The sequence below is a fragment of the Pyrus communis genome, chromosome 6, assembly GCF_963583255.1.
Source record: "Pyrus communis chromosome 6, drPyrComm1.1, whole genome shotgun sequence".
Taxonomy (NCBI): domain Eukaryota; kingdom Viridiplantae; phylum Streptophyta; class Magnoliopsida; order Rosales; family Rosaceae; genus Pyrus; species Pyrus communis.
Genome location: NC_084808.1, coordinates 26554300 through 26573809, shown reverse-complemented (window position 1 = coordinate 26573809; position 19510 = coordinate 26554300). Strand labels below are relative to the sequence as shown.

At 35.5% G+C, this 19510-nt stretch overlaps 2 protein-coding genes across 5 annotated transcripts; both read right to left on the bottom strand.

The window, feature by feature from the left end:
- Positions 1-3885: 3885 nt before the first annotated feature.
- Positions 3886-8798, bottom strand: LOC137737322 (uncharacterized). Of its 4 annotated transcripts, none has more exons than XM_068476765.1 (6): positions 8386-8798; positions 7874-7930; positions 6571-6651; positions 5470-6278; positions 4206-5116; positions 3886-4099 (listed from the first exon to the last, which is right to left on the bottom strand). In XM_068476765.1, exons 3-6 carry the CDS (start codon positions 6578-6580, stop codon positions 3991-3993), a joined length of 1839 nt encoding a protein of 612 aa, XP_068332866.1. In that variant the 5' UTR covers positions 6581-6651; positions 7874-7930; positions 8386-8798; the 3' UTR covers positions 3886-3990. The 4 variants fall into 4 exon arrangements, with proteins under 4 accessions (XP_068332866.1, XP_068332868.1, XP_068332867.1 ...); XM_068476767.1 differs by having other exon boundaries at positions 6588-6651; XM_068476766.1 differs by lacking the exon at positions 8386-8798 and adding an exon at positions 8118-8315.
- An 8360-nt stretch (positions 8799-17158) lies between these two features.
- Positions 17159-19482, bottom strand: LOC137738138 (D-aminoacyl-tRNA deacylase-like; the record flags this gene model as incomplete). The annotated part of the gene is given in 6 exon segments (XM_068477767.1): positions 17159-17465; positions 17661-17858; positions 18612-18686; positions 18785-18840; positions 19025-19077; positions 19425-19482. Coding segments are annotated over 6 exon segments (528 nt in total), but the record flags the coding sequence as incomplete, so codon positions are not given.
- Positions 19483-19510: the final 28 nt, after the last annotated feature.

Here is a 19510-nt window from a genome sequence, read left to right as displayed (position 1 = left end):
TTTAATTAACTAGTTGAAAATCGTACGGGACTATTGCCATGGAGTCTACCAAGGATACTGTTCCACCCACTTCTGCGCTACATAACAAAACTTGCTTACCATAATCAAGCTTAAGCACGCAAATCAATGTTTGTTTCTAACTAACATAAATGCTAAAGAAATTATCTCAAAAGTGAAATTTTTTATGAACTCTCTATCACTTCACAGTTCAATGTCAACTCCCGTGCCAACACTATAAAATCATTGTGCTAAAAACATTCGATGCTAGAGAGTCTATAAAGAGTTCCACTTTTGAAAAAACCTCCTTAGCATTTATCTCGAACTAATTAGCTTATACAAATATATATACATATATATATATAATTTTTTATTTATTCACACAATGCAATATTTTAAACTACTTTAATCTATTGAGAGACCAAGAGAGCTATTATGAAACAAACAAAAATGATTTTCTTACCATTTATTTATACCAGCATTTGTACTATATCTTTAATAGAGATGAGATCTACATGTGTTTGTATACTTTACTTCTATTAGAAAGATAATACAAATAAATAGTAAATGTAGCACTACTCTGAAACAAGACCAAAAACACTATTTTAATCAACTAACTTTAACCCGCAAAGATATGCAATATAAATAAATACGTAACTATAATATATAGTTTGCAATTCCCGTGAGAGCATGTTACCAAATGTTGGGGTTTGTAGCCCTCATTTGACTACTCCAAAGACCTACCAACTCCACAAAAACAACATTAATAATTTAATTTGGGGACCTCGTCGTAGTTAGCAACAAATCTTGGGTTTTGCTCCTTAATGTCGGCCACAAGAGATGCTTAAAAAACACACACACTCCTCATTTTCCTCCCTAATTACAAACCCTAGCATTAACGTATCCAAAGTGTTTTGTTCTAATTTCTATCAGTATCTGTCCACGGCAACAGGCAACAGGCATGCATGTTTCATGGAGAAAATGCAGGGAAGGAGTTGTGTATGGGACTTCGTCGTCTTACACTCTGATAATCCATTGTGAAGAACTCTGGCGTGTCCTCCTTCTCCATCCGTTCTTGCCTTGTTTCTCCTGATCTGCTTCTTTCCACTACCTGCACTTTTTCATCTTCTTCTTTCTGGGTTCTTGGCTTCTTACCACCTGAAAAGTCAATGACAGTACTTAATATTTTACTCAAAAACATATGCCTATATATGATACATGACAGAGGTCATTGACTACCTTAGATTCTTACTTGGAAAAATTATTAACTATTCATACTAGCAAGTTGCAACTAAGGGCCTTCTACATGCTCTTGTCTATTTTGTCCGTTGATCTTTTTACATTTTTGGATCAAAAAGTTATAAATAAACATGAGTGTGCATAAAAAAGAGGACTGAAAATTATTTCCCCGCAACTAAATACTTCAGTAGTAAGTTGAGGAGAGAATAAATTTGAAAATTTGAAATCAATTGCTACATGAACACTATTCGGCTCCTTACACCTCCTATTCCATGAATTACCGTATGACCAATATGCAAAAGTATTATTAACTACAAAGCGAAAAGTCTCTGCACACATCATATTATGATTTATCACGGAAGAATGAAACCTTACATGTATAGAACTAAGTATTTCCTTACTACATGCACGTTTGTCAAATTTGGAACTGTTTGAACAAAAGAAAAAACTAGCTACAATTGATGTTTGCCAAATTTTTCAGCTTTAATCTATGTATTACAACAATTTCACTGTTAGTTTAAGCACCGTGAACAAGCATTATACCTGCTAAAGCATTTTCCTTATGGTTGCTGTAGGCTGAGTAATCTTTACCTTCTTGTTCTGCAACCTGCATGTAAATATTTCAGATAATATATACGCGGGTGAGGGAGATGAAGTTAAGAAGTGATATGAATTTCATAAGCACGCGCTAAGAAGTGTGTGTGTGTGTGTGTACACACTTTTATTCGAGTTACTAATGTTCCAAGGAAAGATTATTCTTACAGTTACTTTAACAGTGAACCTAAGTTTTCTTGGCAGTGTAGGGAGAGAAACTTGCAGTTCGTTCTTCGCTGCATCACAATGTTAAAAGGTTAGATATAACCTAGAGAGAGAGAGAGAGAGAGAGAGAGAGAGTACCTGCAGCTTGTTTGTTCGATGGTAGAAGTTGAGTTTGCAGAGAAGCACAGCCGGGTGTAATTAGCAAAGTGGAGAGAATTAGAATGCAAAGAAAAGTGAAGAATGCCATCTCCATAATACTATCTAAGATTAACTGTAACTACTGATACATATATATATATATATATATATACACACTTCTTTTGTGGGTATGGCCTGTGATTTATATCAATCAACTGTAGTGGTAGCTGGTAGAGAGAGAGAGAGAGAGAGAGAGAGGAGATACACGGAGCACAAAACGGAGAGTTCCAATACAAGCAGAAGGAACTGTTTTGTCAAATTAACTATGCTTTCCTTTTTAAAAAGGTTTTCACACCATTTGGGTTGGTTTTGTCATGACCTAGTACATACCACTATTCAGTAGGGCCTTTTTCACTTTGTTTCTATTTTATAACAATCTTATGAGTTTCACACATCCTCCAAATATTGATGGCGCATGTGGTCCTATTATCGAAGAAACTTATGCATAATAGGATTATTGTTAGGGTGACGTTTTGAGCTAATTATATAATATTAAGAGCAAGTTTCTTTTTGTATAATATAAGTTTATTCTTATATAACATTGTATTATTAGTCTAAGATGTCACAATGAAATCACGAAAGATGCATGTATGTATTTTGCAAAATGATAATACGTCTTTTACCTTCAGCCAAGGTTCAACCCCTTTCTTCCTATTTGGAGAAAGAAATTATTCGATAGTTACATTGTGTGCTTTTCGATTCCATCACTTCCCAACCCCTGCATAGCTCAAAAGGTGAAAGACCACCTCATATGCGTCGATGAATCGTTCATTTTGTAGGTCACATTTAAATTCTTTCTGCTCGATGAGCGACCAGCCTAGCAGGATTGAAAACAATAACATGCCTAGCTTCAAGACTCAATTTCCCATACCTACCTTCAATCATCATAAGAAGCTACTACTTTTTTTGCCCTTCTTTTAAACTGGCACAGGCTTGATAGGCCTCTAATTCTAAGCAAGTATTAGAAGCGCAACAAATATATTTTTTATTTTTTATTTTTAGTAAAAAGAAGTGCAACAAATGTTTTATAAATAAATAAAAAAACGCTTGAAAGTGAATCATGTGAAAGCATATTACATGTGCTTCTGTAGTTTTGACATTAAGGGTTGTTTGGTGTTATTTTTAGAAGATTAAAAGCGCTTTCTAATAATAAAAAAAGACTCTGACTGCGTTAGGGAAAAAATCTCAAAAGTGTTTCAAGCTAATAAACGCACTTTTTGGAGATACACATATCAGATGTTTTTTTCAAAAATCCTTTCCAAGTGCTTTTATAATAAGCACTTAGATTTTTAACAAAGATTTCAATATGTTATAATAAAAGCACTTCTCTCGAGCATTAGTGCTTTATAGATAAGCAATCTCAAACGAATACTAAAAGACGGGATTCAAATAATTTTTGGGCCAAACTTTATAAGCAAACCAACACATACCGATAAGCCATCCAAAAGGGGTAAAAATGGAAAAGAAGGATAAACGGATGAAATAAAGAAATAAAAATCATATTTTTACACTACAAAATCAGTCCTGATACTATTCACTTTACCCTTTATTTTGTCATTTTTGTTAAAACTCATAGTTTTCAAACCTTTTTCATTAGTTTTCCTATGAAATAAATCGGTGCTTACACCTTAAAGCGCACGCTTAACAAAGCATGGCACTCCTGTAAACCTAACGCAAATTACATCCCAAGCCGCAGAAAACATGTTGTATGTATTGACGATGATAATATAAAAGATGTGATAGAAATATGATGGAGCATTTACTCTGGCTTAACTTAATTACAGCATTCGGAGAGTATCAGAATCTACAGCAAAGAAAACAACCCCTCCAACCCCTATGTTTACGCAAATGCCTCCGGTCAGCTTTCGCCATTCTAACCGGACTGTTGTTCCACTCGGAATGTAATCTGCATGCCAAAGAGGGAATATGAATGTGGTGTCAGTTGTGTGTTCCAGGAACTTGATAGTCGTTAGAGAAACAAAAGGGAGGAAGGGGTTTGAGAGGTTACTCACACGGGGAAGGCAAAAGAGCGGGTGCTGGTGGTGCTGCTTTCTGATCGAAGGGAGACATTGCCAGAATAGGGACCTGAGGCTACGAAATTTGAGAAATGACCAGCAGCTGAGAAACTCGACTCTCCTAGACCGCGCTGAAATTGGAGTGGAGCATTCTGTGTATCAGCATTCACATCTTCCACCATGTATTGATACGAAATTTCAGGAGGTAACCAATGTTGAACCTGGCTTGAAACGACTTTGGAATAAGAGATGTCATCAACCTTGGATGTATTTGAAGTTTCGGGACATTGACAGATGCCATTCTCAGGGCACTCATCTCTGGCAATAGTTGGAGAAGCTGAACAATGTTGAACTTGGCTCCAAACAATCTTTGAATCAGAAATGTCGTCATCAACCTTGGCCGTATCTAAAATATCGAGATTTTGACAGACACCAGTTTCAGGAAACTCCTCATTTCCAGTAGCCACAGGTGGTAAATAATGTTGAACATGGCTTGAAACAAGCATTGAATCAGAAATGTCATCATCAACATTGGACATATTTCTAGTATCGAGATGTACACCATTCTCAGGACACTCTTCTCTTCCAGTAACCATGGGTGCTAAACACTGTTGAACTTGGCGGGGCACGACCTCTGAATCAGACATATTGTCGTTTTTGACATCATGATCATCATCATGTAAAGGCATATCGCAGACATTATTTTGAGGGCTCACGTCTGTGGTAATGGATACATGTGCTGAAGCGTCGAGACCAGAAATAATGTTTCTGTTCTCTGCCTTTCTATCACCAAGAAGGCACTGTGATTCTTCAGCTGCAGAAACCAATACTTCCTTCTCAATATGGTTAGACTCTTCAGTTTCTGAAACCAAAGTAGGGCTCTCAGTCTTTGCTATTTCAGTTGACACCTGCATTGAAACCACACGAAACTACATCAAATTCCTACTTTCTTGTCTATAGCTTATATGCACAAGTATACTTTTCCCAAACATGAAGCTGAGAGTCTAACTTCCACTGAGAGAATTGTTTTTGTTTGCTCGTAGCAAGTAAAACTGTCAGTAACGCTGCATAATCGCAGCATAAATATAGGTCATCGTTGCAACAGCCACTTAATGCGCACAAATGGAAATTTGCAAAAAGCAGTCATCTTTTTCATTATTTATCCTATGAAGAATAATCTTTTACGCACAAATTAGTTTCCACTCTTACTGTTGCAGACATTAAAATATGCAACAATACAAACTTAGAGTTAGAGATATACCTGAATAGTCTCTTGTTCGGCTTCATTACTGTCCTCATTAGAAGACTTAGAGTGGGGGTTCCCTTCACCCAACTCTTGCACTGCCAGCACATTTGCAGGGGACGAAATTTCTTTGGACACGTCAATTGCAGTCTTCTCCGAATTTATAGCATCGCCTCTCTCCGTCAGATCCTTGGAATCGCAAGGAATGGAAAATCCCTTCTCTAAATCATTTTTTGTAATAGATTTAAAGCCATCAGGAATGGTCGTAACGATATCCATTTGTTCTACAAGCATTTGCTTATTCTGATCCTCATCAGGAGATAAATAGGTGCAGCATGCCTTCTCATCCATGCCAGTTTCGACCCAGTTCTTGTCTTGGGAAGGCACTCCCTTATCAATACATATGTCCTTAATTGTATTACAACTGCTGTCTTTGTAACAAACTATCAATTCTGGAAGTTCACATTCTGTAACGCTTTTGTCCATATAATAATCCGATTCCTTCTCTAATGCTTCAAATTTTTCAGAAGAACGAGCATATGGTGACCCAAAACCTTTTACTGCTACGTCTTCATTACTGTTTTCCAAATCATCCAGAGTCTTTAAGCAGTCAAAATTTGATACAGAAAAGCCATTTCTCATATACGGTAATTGACCAGCATCTTCTTCATTGTCCTCTGAACCACACGAAACCCTGTTCTGACTTTCCTTCATGGTCCAATTTATTGACTGTAATCCCGCGGTGTCCAAAGTAATGTCCTTGCAATTAAAAGGATTAGAATCAGGATTGTGGCTTATAGATAAGTGGCCAAACACTGGTTCTCTCTCTGCAAGACATCAAAACAAACCATCAGTGCCAGAGAAACCTGAGCATTATGGCATTCATTTTCTACCTGCTAAGAACACATTGCAGATGAGTATTATATAACTCTGAAACTATGTCATGAAAAGCTGAAATAGAGGCACAATCGAGAAAATAACCCTACGCAACGTAACATAAGATATCAATATAAAACTACATGGAAGACTACAAAAGTTCATAAATAAGATGTCTGCTGCACCTGCAAGAGTTCAATAACAAAGTGGTCGAAACCAAAATGAAAAATAACCAGCGATTACCAAGTTTCATGGATTACATAGATTGAGGAAAGCCGGAGAAAGCTTCAAAGCTACGGCAAGGGATACTTTCAAGCATGGACCCTGCCCATCCAAATGCAATTTACAGAGGTTAGCAAAAAAATTCAATACAATCCCGCTTTGAAAAACTTCATAACAGGGAAGCTAAACAGAAACAAGGATGCTCAAGTTACAGAAATAAAACGCGAAGATTTTCACACAAATACAATCTCAAGATTAGGCACAAAATCTGAAAGATGTGTGAAGGCGTACTTGAACCAATGTAAACAAAATGTTGGAGAAAAACAGGAGAGTCAACAAAAACTGTTAAATACTTGAAGAGAATCCCCAACTTATCAGGAAAATAAAATTGAAAGGGCTGCTAAACAACTCACTTCAATAATTAATAGCCAGAAGCTTCCCACAGCTACCTCTTTTTCTATACATTATTAAGGAAGGAATGGATTGATTAATGGTGGATTACAACATAGCAGCCCAAAAACCAACCTAAAGAAACAAAAGACCATTATCACAGCAGCCCCTCATGTGTAAACAAACAAACAACATCCAAGCATTACCCCATTAAGTGAGATCGGCTGTATAAATCCTACAAAGCCACTGTACTCGGTTTTGTGCCGTCTTTTGTAAACTCCAACTACTCAATATCTTTTCTTAAATCTCTTTCTAAGTCTTTCCATGTCTTCCTCATGTGTAAACAAAAACAACGAAAAATACAAATGCCACCCATCGAGTTTTTCATCACAGATAGGATAAAATAAAAAACAACACACACACACACACACATATATATATATATATATATATATATATATTCATAGGAAAACAAAAAAGAGTATCAGAAATTGTAAAGCAAAACGTGAAGCCAAAAACGGGGGAGACAGAAATTGATAGTCAAAAAACTTTGGTAGACACCATGGAGCCCCAAAGTCAGTTCTCACCCTACAGAAAGACAAAGAGTAAAATGTCCCAACATTTTGAGACCCCAACAAAAAGTTGCAAACTTTCAACAATTAAAAAATGAATATTAAAATCAAAAGTCTCAAGAGGCCTTTCCTTTAAAGATTACCAGTTCTCAACCTACCAATTTGTCAGGAAACACACTCATCAGATCCAACTGGTTGGAATCCAAGGAAAAAAAAAACAAAACCCCAGACTAAGAAATCTACAGAAAACCCCAGATGGGCAAATTTGTAAAGAAAAAAACCCAAAAACAAAAGTTGGGGGAATAAGAAAGATCTGAATCCGATCCCAGAAGATAAAAAATTATAAGAAAGTAAGAAAGCACCTTTTTAATCTGGCAGTACCGAAACCAGCAGCTTTCTCTTCCTCTCTTCAGAAACAACTACAACCAGAAGAAAATAACCCCAAATGAAAAAGGATCAGTCCCAAAAAATCAAGTAAATTCAATCCAATTGAGAGCAACAAAAACCCATTTCTTATAATTTCAGATCGTAAAACCAGTATTAAATTCTGCAGAGAAATTGGCAGGGGGAGAGAGAGAGAGAGAGAGAGAGAGAGAGAGAATGAACCTTAGCTCCCAGAACAGAGGGAGAGAAATATTCTGTAGTTGAATTAAAGCTTCAATAACAATGATTAATCAGAGAGCCAAAAAGGAGTAGGCTTTGGAAGAAAGTTTGATGAGAGAGAGAGGAGTGAGAAGAGAGAGATGAGAGAGAGTTCAAAGGGGAGTCAAAAATGGTTAAACGGATTTTATTTTATTTTCTTCTTCTCTCCTAATTAATAGGCATTGGTTTCAGCATTTAATATCTCAATTCATTTCACCTCCTCACTTCTTACCTGTCAACCACTTTCCCTTCCGTCACCTTCCGTGAAAATCCCCGCAAAATTTTCCTTCCTTCCAAACAGACCTCACCGCCCCATGATCACGACACCAATTGCCAAACCCCGAGCTGAAAATAAATACAGGCCGGAACTTTGAGTCTTTGACTTGCCGGAAACTTGGGAATGTTAGGCTGTGTGACGGATCAGGGGAGCAGAGAATGCGGAGTCAAACTGCTTCTGCTCTGCAAACCAATTCGGTAGTCAATGAGCTCCTCTGTTTCTCTCTCTCTCTCTCTCTGTTTCTTTCTATCTCTAGAGCCGATAGAAGAAGTCCACGATCGCCTCAGGGATCTTAAGTTCTTTTATTTTCTGGAGGTATTTATAGAATATACTTCCGTGGGACCCAATTCGTTTCATCCTCTCCACTCTCAAAGTCTCTGTGTTGGCGATCACCAATTGTCCATTTTCTCTGATCAGACTCTGGGCGAGAAATCTGAGCCATTAAATCGATACGAAATACGGTTTATCCACTCCCAATAAGTCATCCTTATATGAGTTGAATTTAAGAAAAACTAACAGAAATGATTTGAAAATTTTAAATTTTAACAATAAAGATAAAATAAAAGAAAAGTAAATAGTACTATGATTAACTTTTTAGTACAAAAATCTGATTTTTCATTAAAATAAATAGTACCGAAAACTTTTCATTAATTTTCCTTAAATCTAAGACCTCTTCTAAACAAATGAAGACTAAATCCTTGACTAGTTATGTGCAATGTGGGTCGAGTTTTAAAGGGCTAGTTAATATTACTTCAAGAATAACTAAAATTGGTTTCATCAAAAAACACATATAATTGTATTTAGCAAAAAGAGTTTCGTTCAAAAGCAATCTCAAACGAGCCGAAGTTTGAAATTGCTAATGCGGGTTTGCGGTGCCGGGGATTACAACTCTGGGGAATAATCTGAAAGGGAGCTTTTTACTTTCTGTCGTCAACTGTGTTTTGGTTGGCTGCTAGCACACGTGTAGGCGGAATGTGTACTTGCCAATGTACGCCGGGGCGAGCCGGCGGGGGCGGCGGAACCGCAAGGCTTTCTTGTCGGTACTCGGCAAGATGGACGGAATTGATGCAAAAAGCAAAGGCGGTGTCACATCTAAATAATGTATTGAATTCCATGCCAAATCGACGGCCATTATTTACTGAAATTGTGTTTGTCAATTTGGTACGATTGATATCGCATGCTTCACGGGATCCAAATCATCCCCAAAACTAATTGATCTCGCGTTCATCTTGGCCAGTCCGTATCCTTACAATGCATTTTTCAGGGTGTTAAGGATACAAAATGGTACACTATATATTCTTCTCTCTCTCTCTCTCTCTCTCTCTCTCTCTCTCTCTTATTCCAATCCCTCTCTCTCTCTCTCTTTCTCTTATTCCAATCCTACACATTAATGTACAAGTAGAAAGACACTTGAAAAATAATTTTTTTTTACTTATATAATGATACAAAGTGTAACGCTTCGTATTTTAGGTATGTTAAAAAATTTATTCATCAATACAAATGTTTCGATTTTGTAAACACATTGCCACCAAATATTCTATATAAAATAAAATAGTAATTAGAAGCCAAAAGATTACATAAAAACTGAACCTCTAGGAAAGGTATTTTTTCCAAACCCAACAATTTAATTTTTTTTATTGTACTTGAAATACAAAAACATATGACTTACTATTTTACTTGAACTAAAACAGTATACATCAACCGCCTCATTTGCCTTATTAAAGTACCCCAAAAAAAAAAAAAATACACACACACACACACACACATACACACGACGTGATTTGTGTTTTAAGTACGTCTGAAAATTTATCCTTCGAGACCAAAACACAAGCATCAACTGAGCAGCTAGCAATAGCAAGCAAGCAACATGAAAACGGATCGATGTTTCCTTGAGAATAATAGTCCTAGGACTCTAGTACAACTGCAACTACGAGAGGATATGGATTTGTTGGTGAATCTCCAACTGCACCAATATTGATATTGATATTAATATATGGAACAAGTAGCTACGCTAGCTAGTGAGTTTGTTAGGATACGTGCATGCATGCAGGCGTATCTGATAAGGAAGTCAGTCGGTGGATTGGTCTCACTAGTTTTTGGCATTGCTCTCAAATCTGGTCAAGGAAATGTATGGATTATAAGATTAATCCTGCATGTCATCTCACGGATTAGAATGATCAAGTAGGTATAGGGTAGGTAACGCCTTCATCCTTTATAAGCATTAAGCAACGAGGTGATGATTTTAAACAATTTTTATGACTATAGAATAGTGACTCATATTTTTGGCAAAGATGATCCTATATTGATTTATATATACACAGTTTCGATAAATAAGTACGAAATTTTGTGAATCGGTTATAAAGAGTTTTGAGTATCTGTATCCTAGTATTGTTCATATATTTCCCATATGGCTCGCACTAGCATTGCACACATCATCAATTAACAGATTTTGTAATGACAGGTGGTACATAGCTACAAAACACAAATTTTTGGATGGTAAGTTGTAAAATATTGTAATTCAGGTGGTATTTGGCACTATTTGCACATTTTTCTAAAAGTTCAGGTAGTATTTATGCAAATTTCTCATACATATATATATATATATATTCCCATCCATTACATGCAATTTCTTCATTATTTATTCAATTATTTAAAAAAAAATTGGCCTGGATCGCATCGGATGCAGGCATATGTATCAGTTTAAAGGGCTTTACATTTAAATATCACTGCTTGTGTGTCAGTTTATTATTACATGGGGATTCCAAAACTCTCCTTTTGCTTAACTTCTTTAATTTGTATTTTTGTTTTGTGAGTTTCTTTGCTTTTTATGTTTTTATTTTTTGTTCTGCATATTGCTTCTATTTTTTTTATTTATCTCTACTGCATATGGCCATATGGGAATCCCAACTGAATTCTCATGAAATATAAATTTATAGGTAGGTAAACTATGATGGAAGTAACAGTATCCAATGTGCGTTTGCATTTGCAATATTAAATATTTGGGAGTTCAACTTTTTCTATGTCGTTCTCAAGGAAGGAAACCTAAATAAAATATGACTCATGCATCTTTTTGTTGTCTTCATGCAATGGAGCTCCAAATGGAGTGTTGGGAGAATATTTCTGTGTGTATTTTTATTTTCCTTACCATCTGTTAATATTTTTGCATATTTGCGGATGTGTGTGGTTCTGTCGTCTACCATCATCCAACCATCACTAAGGCTTGCTGCACCACTTCCACGCCGCCGTTCCATCGCCGACAGACTGCAGCGCCATCGCACCGCTTTGCTGAATGTTTCGTCTCACATGGATAAACAAGATTTTCAATACAACAGTTTAATCATTCCAAAGCCCATGATCCATGCATATATCAGTGGGAAGTTTTCTGCAACTCCCCGAGGCTAGATTCAGTTTCACCCTTGCAAATAAGTTGGTCTCGTATTATATAATATGACATTTTGTATTACAATTGGAAGTGCAGTGGTGTATGTACGCAATGGCAAAGAGAACGCATATTCGATATGGCGGTGCGGCAAGACGGAAGTGGAGCAGCAAGACGGCCGAAGTGGAGCTGCAAGCCTTGGTGATGGGAACGATGGTGCGACTTGCGACCGCAAAGTTTGGGAACGATGGTGCTGGACTTTTGATCAATTAGGTTTTAAGTGTTCTTATTTTCTTCCTAAAATTAATTAACCCTCAATTACTTTTTATCGAAAAAATGCAATTAAATCCAAGTTGGAATTGAGTAGTTAAATTTTAATGCCATGGCAAACGCTACATAATTTGGTACTCAAATTTGGTGCACAAGTTTGACACCCGAAGCAATATTATACAATCTAAAATTGTAAATAGAAAAGCCACACTGAATCAATTATACAAATGAACAGATGGACCGACGTTAGCCTGTCTTTTTTAACAATAAAATTTTTTTTCTGGTAGCAGCTGGAGGCTGGAGAGTTCAGTCACCATTCAACGAAAACAAATCACAAGAGAAAAATGGGAGTCAATAGCTTTTAAAGCTTGTACACCTTCATGCAAACCAAATTTTCAAACTTAAGTTTGTTGAAAATGTTCTGTGCTTGGACTAAGAACACGAGATTTGATTTCCACGCCAAACTTAATTAATAAATAATTGTCTTGTAAAATAATTAGGGATGACTGAATGATTAATCATAATGTAATCGTTCACATTTAGTCAATCGAAGAGTTTATAAACAAGGCAAATCTAAGAGTGAAATTAAATAGGAATTCTCTTTAGTTTTTATAACAATACTAACTAGTTGGAGTTGCTGTCATAATGGGTCATGGGATGCAACTACCATGCAAATATATTATGAGAATATATAATTTCATACTTATAACTTACAATCACGATCAACTTTTTTCGTCAAACATCAACTACTTATTCTTTTTAATGGTCACACAATTTAACTATATTTATAAAAACAGATTGACTTTTTTTATACTAATCATCTCGTTTCTTGTAAACCATACATAATGTGTCAATGAGGGTTTGTTGAGATAGTGAGGATATCGTTATCCTTGTTAAACCAACGTTTAGATTCGAGTCTCGCTTCTGATAATCCCTCTTAGTAAGTGATTTGTAAAAATTCAAAAAAAAAAAAACTAAGACCCCCTCTATAAATCCTCAAAAAAACTTGTGATATGTCGTGGCCCTGAAATTGGATAACTTCCCCTTTCCCTAATGAGAAATGATGTTAAAAGTCTGTTTGATATAACGTTTAGCTTTTTATTTTTTGTGTTAGTGATATAGGGGTAATACGTGCATAGACAAAATGCATAAGTCATACAATAAGAATTGAGCCAGCTACGATTATATATTGAACTTGCATCCATTGAAATCAAATTTGAGATTTTCATTTATAAGTGGCAAGATTATCTTTAAAATTGAAGTATTATGTTTAAGGAAAGCTATATTTATAATTTTATATACATGAAATAATAAGGTACCCCAAATTCAGTTCTTAACAATTCAAATAAGAAGAACAACCACTATTGGCGTTTTACCTCTACCAACATGACTATATAATTAAGTAGTACTTTTTGTTTTTTTGTTTTTTTGTTTTTAAATCAGTTAATGGCTTCACCACGACAATTCCTTTTAGAGCCAGAAAAACATTATTTCTACTGTTCCATGAGCAATCATTTCATACCAATTCCCCTACCTATACAAATTAATTCCACCAAATTAATTAATAAAAACACCTTTAATTTGGACCACAAATCTATCAATTCTCTCGTTTTAGTATGAACTTAAATCTACTCTCCGACATGACCAGTACCAATAATTCCACTAAGAATACAACACGTCGTACACATACAGAACTACAAAATCTGGTACAAGATTGCGTGCCGAATTTTCTTCCAATCAAACATTAAATTCATAGAGTTCCCACCAAACTATGCTATATAATCATAAAGATAAAACACTATGCATGCATGCATGTGTCCAATTCTACATGCATTCGTTATTACCGAGATTCATAACTTCAGTGATAGAACACCTTACTCTAGCACCAACACAAGAATCTGACTCTCGTTCTTCTCATGTCTAGCCGCTAGACGATGGAGGATACTTACGCGACCACCATCAAATAAATTAAATAAAAGAAGCATATCTATTTCTGAACGGCAAATAAGCTTATATCCCAGAAGACAATAACAATTTTTTTTGTGTTTCTACCCGAGTTGCGTCCCCCCAAGAATATAACCCCTACAAATGTGAAGGTGACATGGTCCCAGGAGGCCAAAGTTTCCAAATCAAGCACCAACCCTTCACATTAATATTTTATATTTACATATACTTATCACCTTATAGGAAGTCTTTAAAGGAAGAGATCTCTATTTTTTTTTTTATGAAAATGGGGATTAGTTGTGAGGTCTACACTACATCAAATTTTAACGATCCGAACCCTTTATTTTTCAAATTGCACCTCATAGATCATTCTTACAAAATATTAGTCAAATCGGAAATATTTAAAACATCTAATTGGGTTCAAAGAAATTAATGAATACTTTGTTATATAAGAAACAATAAAATTTTATCTTGATAATTAGATAGGCAAATGATTTCGGATTGAATTGAATTTTTGCAAGGATGATCTATGAATTGAGACTTATAAAATAAAAAGTTTGGATCGTTAAAGTTCAATATTGAGTGGGCTCACACCTAATCCCCATTTTTTAAAAAAAAAATTTAGAGATCCTTTTGCATAAAGAGTCTGTCACCTTATATATAGGAAACCTTTAAGGGAAGGGATCCCCATTTTTTTTTATTATAAAAATAGGGATTAGTTGTAGGGTCCACGCCACATCGAACTTTAACTATCCGAACCTTCTATTTTTCAAGTTGCACCTCATAGATCATCCTTGCAAAATATTAGCCAAATCGGAAATGTTTAAGACATCTAATTGAGTTCATAGAAATTAGCGAATACTTTGTTATATAAGAAATAATGAAATTTTATCTTGATAATTAAATATGCAAATGATTTTGGATTGAATTGAATTTTTGCAACGATGATCTATGAATCAAGACTTACAAAATAGACGGTTCGGATCGTTAAAGTTCGATGTGGAGTTGGCCCTTGGATTGTTGACTTCTCCTACGTGATGAACTATGGAAATCAATGACCTGGTGCTGCATACTCGATCAGGCGATCTGTGATGGCATTGGATTGCATTCTTACTAATTATCTTTTTAATACTTAGGGTTCTTAAAGACTTTGTATATCTCTCTGTCCTTGCGTGATTAAAAAAATTTAACATAAAATATGCATGATTCAAAAAAGTTGACATAAAATAAAAATATGCTATGGAAAAAATTCTCGCTAGATCTTTTTTTAGGAATCTAAGAGATTTTATGATTGTGACCGTTTATCGTATATCGTGCTCTCAGAAATCATTTCAAAATTTAAAATTTAAAATTAAATATAAATAATACATAAAGAAAACTGACTGCACGTATACGATGAACGATCACGATCACGAGATCCCTAATAAAAGAATCCGGCGAGAATCCTTTTTTCAATATGCATGCTTCAAAATAGTTGACACTTGGCATTCTACCATAAGAAGTAAAAATTAGGTGGAAACTTGCAGATAAATGTTCTAAGTACGCTGTATCTTCTAACTAATACCCTTTTCTCAACCAAACCATATTTATGAAAGGAGAAATGCTAAGAAGATTCTCTTAAAAATATAACTCTCCACAGACTTCACTATCTATTTTTGGGCACAATTTTCGTACCAACATTATAAAATATTATGTCAAAAACATGAAGTGACAAAAAATTCATGAATAGTTTCACTTTTAGAGAGTCTACTTCATGCATATTGGAAAAAGGATTCTCGCCAAATCCTTTTTTTAGGAATCATAGAGATTCTGTGATCGTGACCGTTTATCGTATATCATGCTGTCAGAAATCATTTTAAAATTTAAAATTAAATATAAATAATACCTAAAGAAAACTGACCGCGTGATATACGATGAACGATTACGATTACGGGATTCTTAGGAAAAGAATCCGACGAGGATCGTTTTTCCAATATGCATGCTTCAAAATAGCTGACACTTGGCATTCTACCATAAGAAGCAAAAATTAGGTGGAAACTTACAGATAAATGTTCCACATTAGCTGTATCTTCTAACTAATACCCATTTCTCAACCAAACCATATTTATGAAATGAGAAATGCTAAGGAGATTCTCTTAAAATTATAACTCTCCACGGACTTCATTATCTATTTTTGGGCATAATTTTCATACCAACATTATAAAATATTATGTCAAAAACATGAAGTGGCAAAAAATTCATGAACAGTCTTCCTTTTAGAAAGTCTACTTCGCATTCTTAAAATGGAATAATTACTTTGCTTTTTCGTTTCCAATTTTTCAACTTTTGTGTTTTGGCCGCTGAAGGGGGTGAAAGGAGAGAAAAGAAGAAAAAAAAAAAAAAAAAAAAAAAAACAGAATGAATGAATGAAAGAAACTTAACATAATTTTTTGTTTTCGTTTGTATGCCTTTCCTTGTATGTTTATTCTACAACTGTATATACTACCATCCTTCCTTCCCCCTTTTCTTATCTCCATTCCCCGAATCCCAAACACAAAAAGTAAAAACTAAAACAAAACGATCATTACACGAAATCTTAATGATTATTAAAGTAAAAAACACAAATATTTTGTCAAACTCACTCCATCATGATCATCACTATCGTCAAAAGATAAAAAAGAAACTTGCAGCTCAAACTTTATAGTTGACTCCCACCTAAAAAATGAAGAAAATGTTCCCACTTGGGCTGTCTATGTAAGACTAAATATAGGCATGACAAACCCTAATTTTATTGCGGTGGTTCATGCATGCTTTGGCAAATGGCATTAATAATCACTAATTGACAACATAGAGAAACTTCATCACGTAACCGCACTGATGGAGACTAATCCGGCCCTTCAGACCAAGGAATGGTTTATTCACAAAAGCCATGACTGCTTCTTTATTTCACTATATTTTAGGGTCTCAAAGGTGAGAAGAACTCCAATGCAGGAGTGTCACTGTAACAGTATTTAAAACAATTTATGCATTGCTATGTCTAGGAATTAAAATGCATAATAATACATGATTAACTTGAGATGTCGCCACGCGGACAGTAGTATTAAGTAACTTCCGAAAAGCAAGGCAAGGGCTTTGGTCTTTTAGTTTCTTCTTGGGTTGGGTTTTCATAATTTTCATTAACTTCTGGCTCTACTCAAGCCTCAAATCCAAAATTACATTACATCACAAGGACAAACTGATTTGAAAAAAAAAAAAAACATATTTCATTCATAATTCATATTTGCTTCCTGCTTCATTTACCATTTAGCAACAGCTATAATCTTTGTGGTAAAATTGGGTAAAGATCGAACTATATATCAAAGGGATTCATCAAATTTAGTAGAAATCGTTGGGTTTGCCAATTTTGATGTTCTGCTCGCCTAGGAAAGCCGTTATAGCATTCTTTTGCCAGCTTTTGAAACTCCTGCAACGAACAATCAAAAAGTCGTATAAGATAACTTGGCAATAATACTTCTACAAGAGGATCCAATCCCTGCAATCAACGGTCGATGGCTTGCATAAGGGTTCTAGCCTTCTTCCTTCTTGTGTTTCTCACGACAATTTTCGGCATATAAAATGTTTGACGTGCAAGTCACATCTTAAAACAAACCTAACTTACTTCTGATCAAGATGAGCTATAACTTCCCCACCAGGGAAAGCAGACTGGGTAGCCTCAAATGCAGCTTTGATCGATTGTTTCCAAGTTCCACCAATGTCTTTCGTATCTTTTGCATTTGTTTCTGCTTTGGACTGGTTTGGATCTTCCATCGGCAAGGAATAACCCGAAAGTAGATGGCCTACCCACACACCGTCTTTCCTGTACTTGCAAAGAATGGGACTATTTTCACGGAGTAAACCAAATCTCCTCGCTATATCTACCATCAATATTTCTATATAACATATCAAATCAAGACAGCATGCAGACTAGTATACGATATTCACAGAATGTGACTTTCACATGTAAAAAAAAGGTAAATGCAACACACTCATTTGATAGAGATGGAAGAGGAAGCAAGAAGGGGCTGGGAGGGTAATGCAGGACTTAGTACTGGTTTGGTAGTGAGGTGCTTTTATAAAAAGTGGGTATCAAAAAATGTTGAGCTCAAAAAAGTGTTTGTAAACACTTAAAAACAACTTATTTTCACAGTTTTGGGTGAAAAAAAACTGAAAACGTAAAGCAGCAAAAATGAGCTTATTCTCGCAGCAGAGTGGAAGCAGTTTTTTTTTCAAAAACACATCAATACCAAACCAGCCCTAGGGGTGTTGCGGAAGCTGCAGAGACAGAGAAAAGGAAGGAGTAAGCAGATCAAGCCCGAAGTTCCGAATGGGATGAAGAAAGTATCATCTATAGTCTGGTAATCCCATTCGTTTTTAGCAGACTCATTTATCATATTTACTTTGACACGATCAATCAAAATGAAGAGTTTTCAGTTCACAGTTAATAAGTTATGCATCAAACCGCACATAGAAGGAAAACAAAGAATAAAGCTGGATTGCCATGCCCACATTGCCACTAAGAAAAACAATGCTATATAGAAAATGGACGAACTGTAAAGTGACTATAACTTACAGAACTATATCCATATGCCGAGGAGCATAATGTCCACCGCCTAATCCAAGAAGAACTTTATTCTTATCCTTCTCCCTAGAGCGCCAATAATATAGAAAATGAAGTTAGAGAAGCATCAAACCTTGGTTAAAATTGCAAACAAAGACTTGAGCTTTTCATGAAAATCACTATACCCGTTCCAGTTTCCAACAGCAGCTTCCCCTCCAAGCCCAAGTCCTTCCCAAACTAACTGCAAGCACAGAAATTGCCACCAATTTATTCTCATGAGTTGTTTGTTCTATTAAACTTTATAAGCTCAGGGAAAACCAGAAACATTACGAAGAGAGGAAAAGTATTTGTTAAAAAAAAAAACCAACAGTAGGACGTATCAATGACTTGCTCAAATCATTGAAATTGGTAGTCGTCTACTTAACTAGAGCCATAACTTGTGCTGCATCCTGCCTCTTCCAGTACTCATCCGTGCTGCCTATATCAACCAAGTAACATCAAAAAACAAGAAACCATCAAATGCATAGTAAAAAATACGAAAAACCATGTCACATATAGAAGCCTCAGACTGAGCAGTTACAACGCTACCTTTAGCGGAAGCAGTAAACTTTACCCTTTGAACAAAATAAATCAATCCTACAAACTGATCACCAAAAGGAATAAAAAATATGTTCATACGTTCGCTAAAAACGCATCGGAGCAAACATTCACACTACGCAACCGAAAATATGTATAATTCTCCCTTCCAACCGAAAAAAATAACACCATGCAATATAATTCCACAACTGAAAAGCATAAGAGTAATCGGGTTCATCAAAAACTCACCAATCTCCAAGAACATAGTAAGTGTATTCGTGACCGGTCCATGATGTGTACCCTCCAAAGTAATCTACATTCAAACACGCAAAGCA

Bases quoted from the DNA above. Each gene is read 5' to 3' on its own strand.
- LOC137737322 (XM_068476765.1), bottom strand. The intron at 5,117-5,469 runs GTATATCTCTAA...GTTTCAATGCAG, and splicing joins CCGAACAAGAGACTATTCAG to GTGTCAACTGAAATAGCAAA. The intron at 4,100-4,205 runs GTGAGTAACCTC...TTTGGCATGCAG, and splicing joins CGCTCTTTTGCCTTCCCCGT to ATTACATTCCGAGTGGAACA.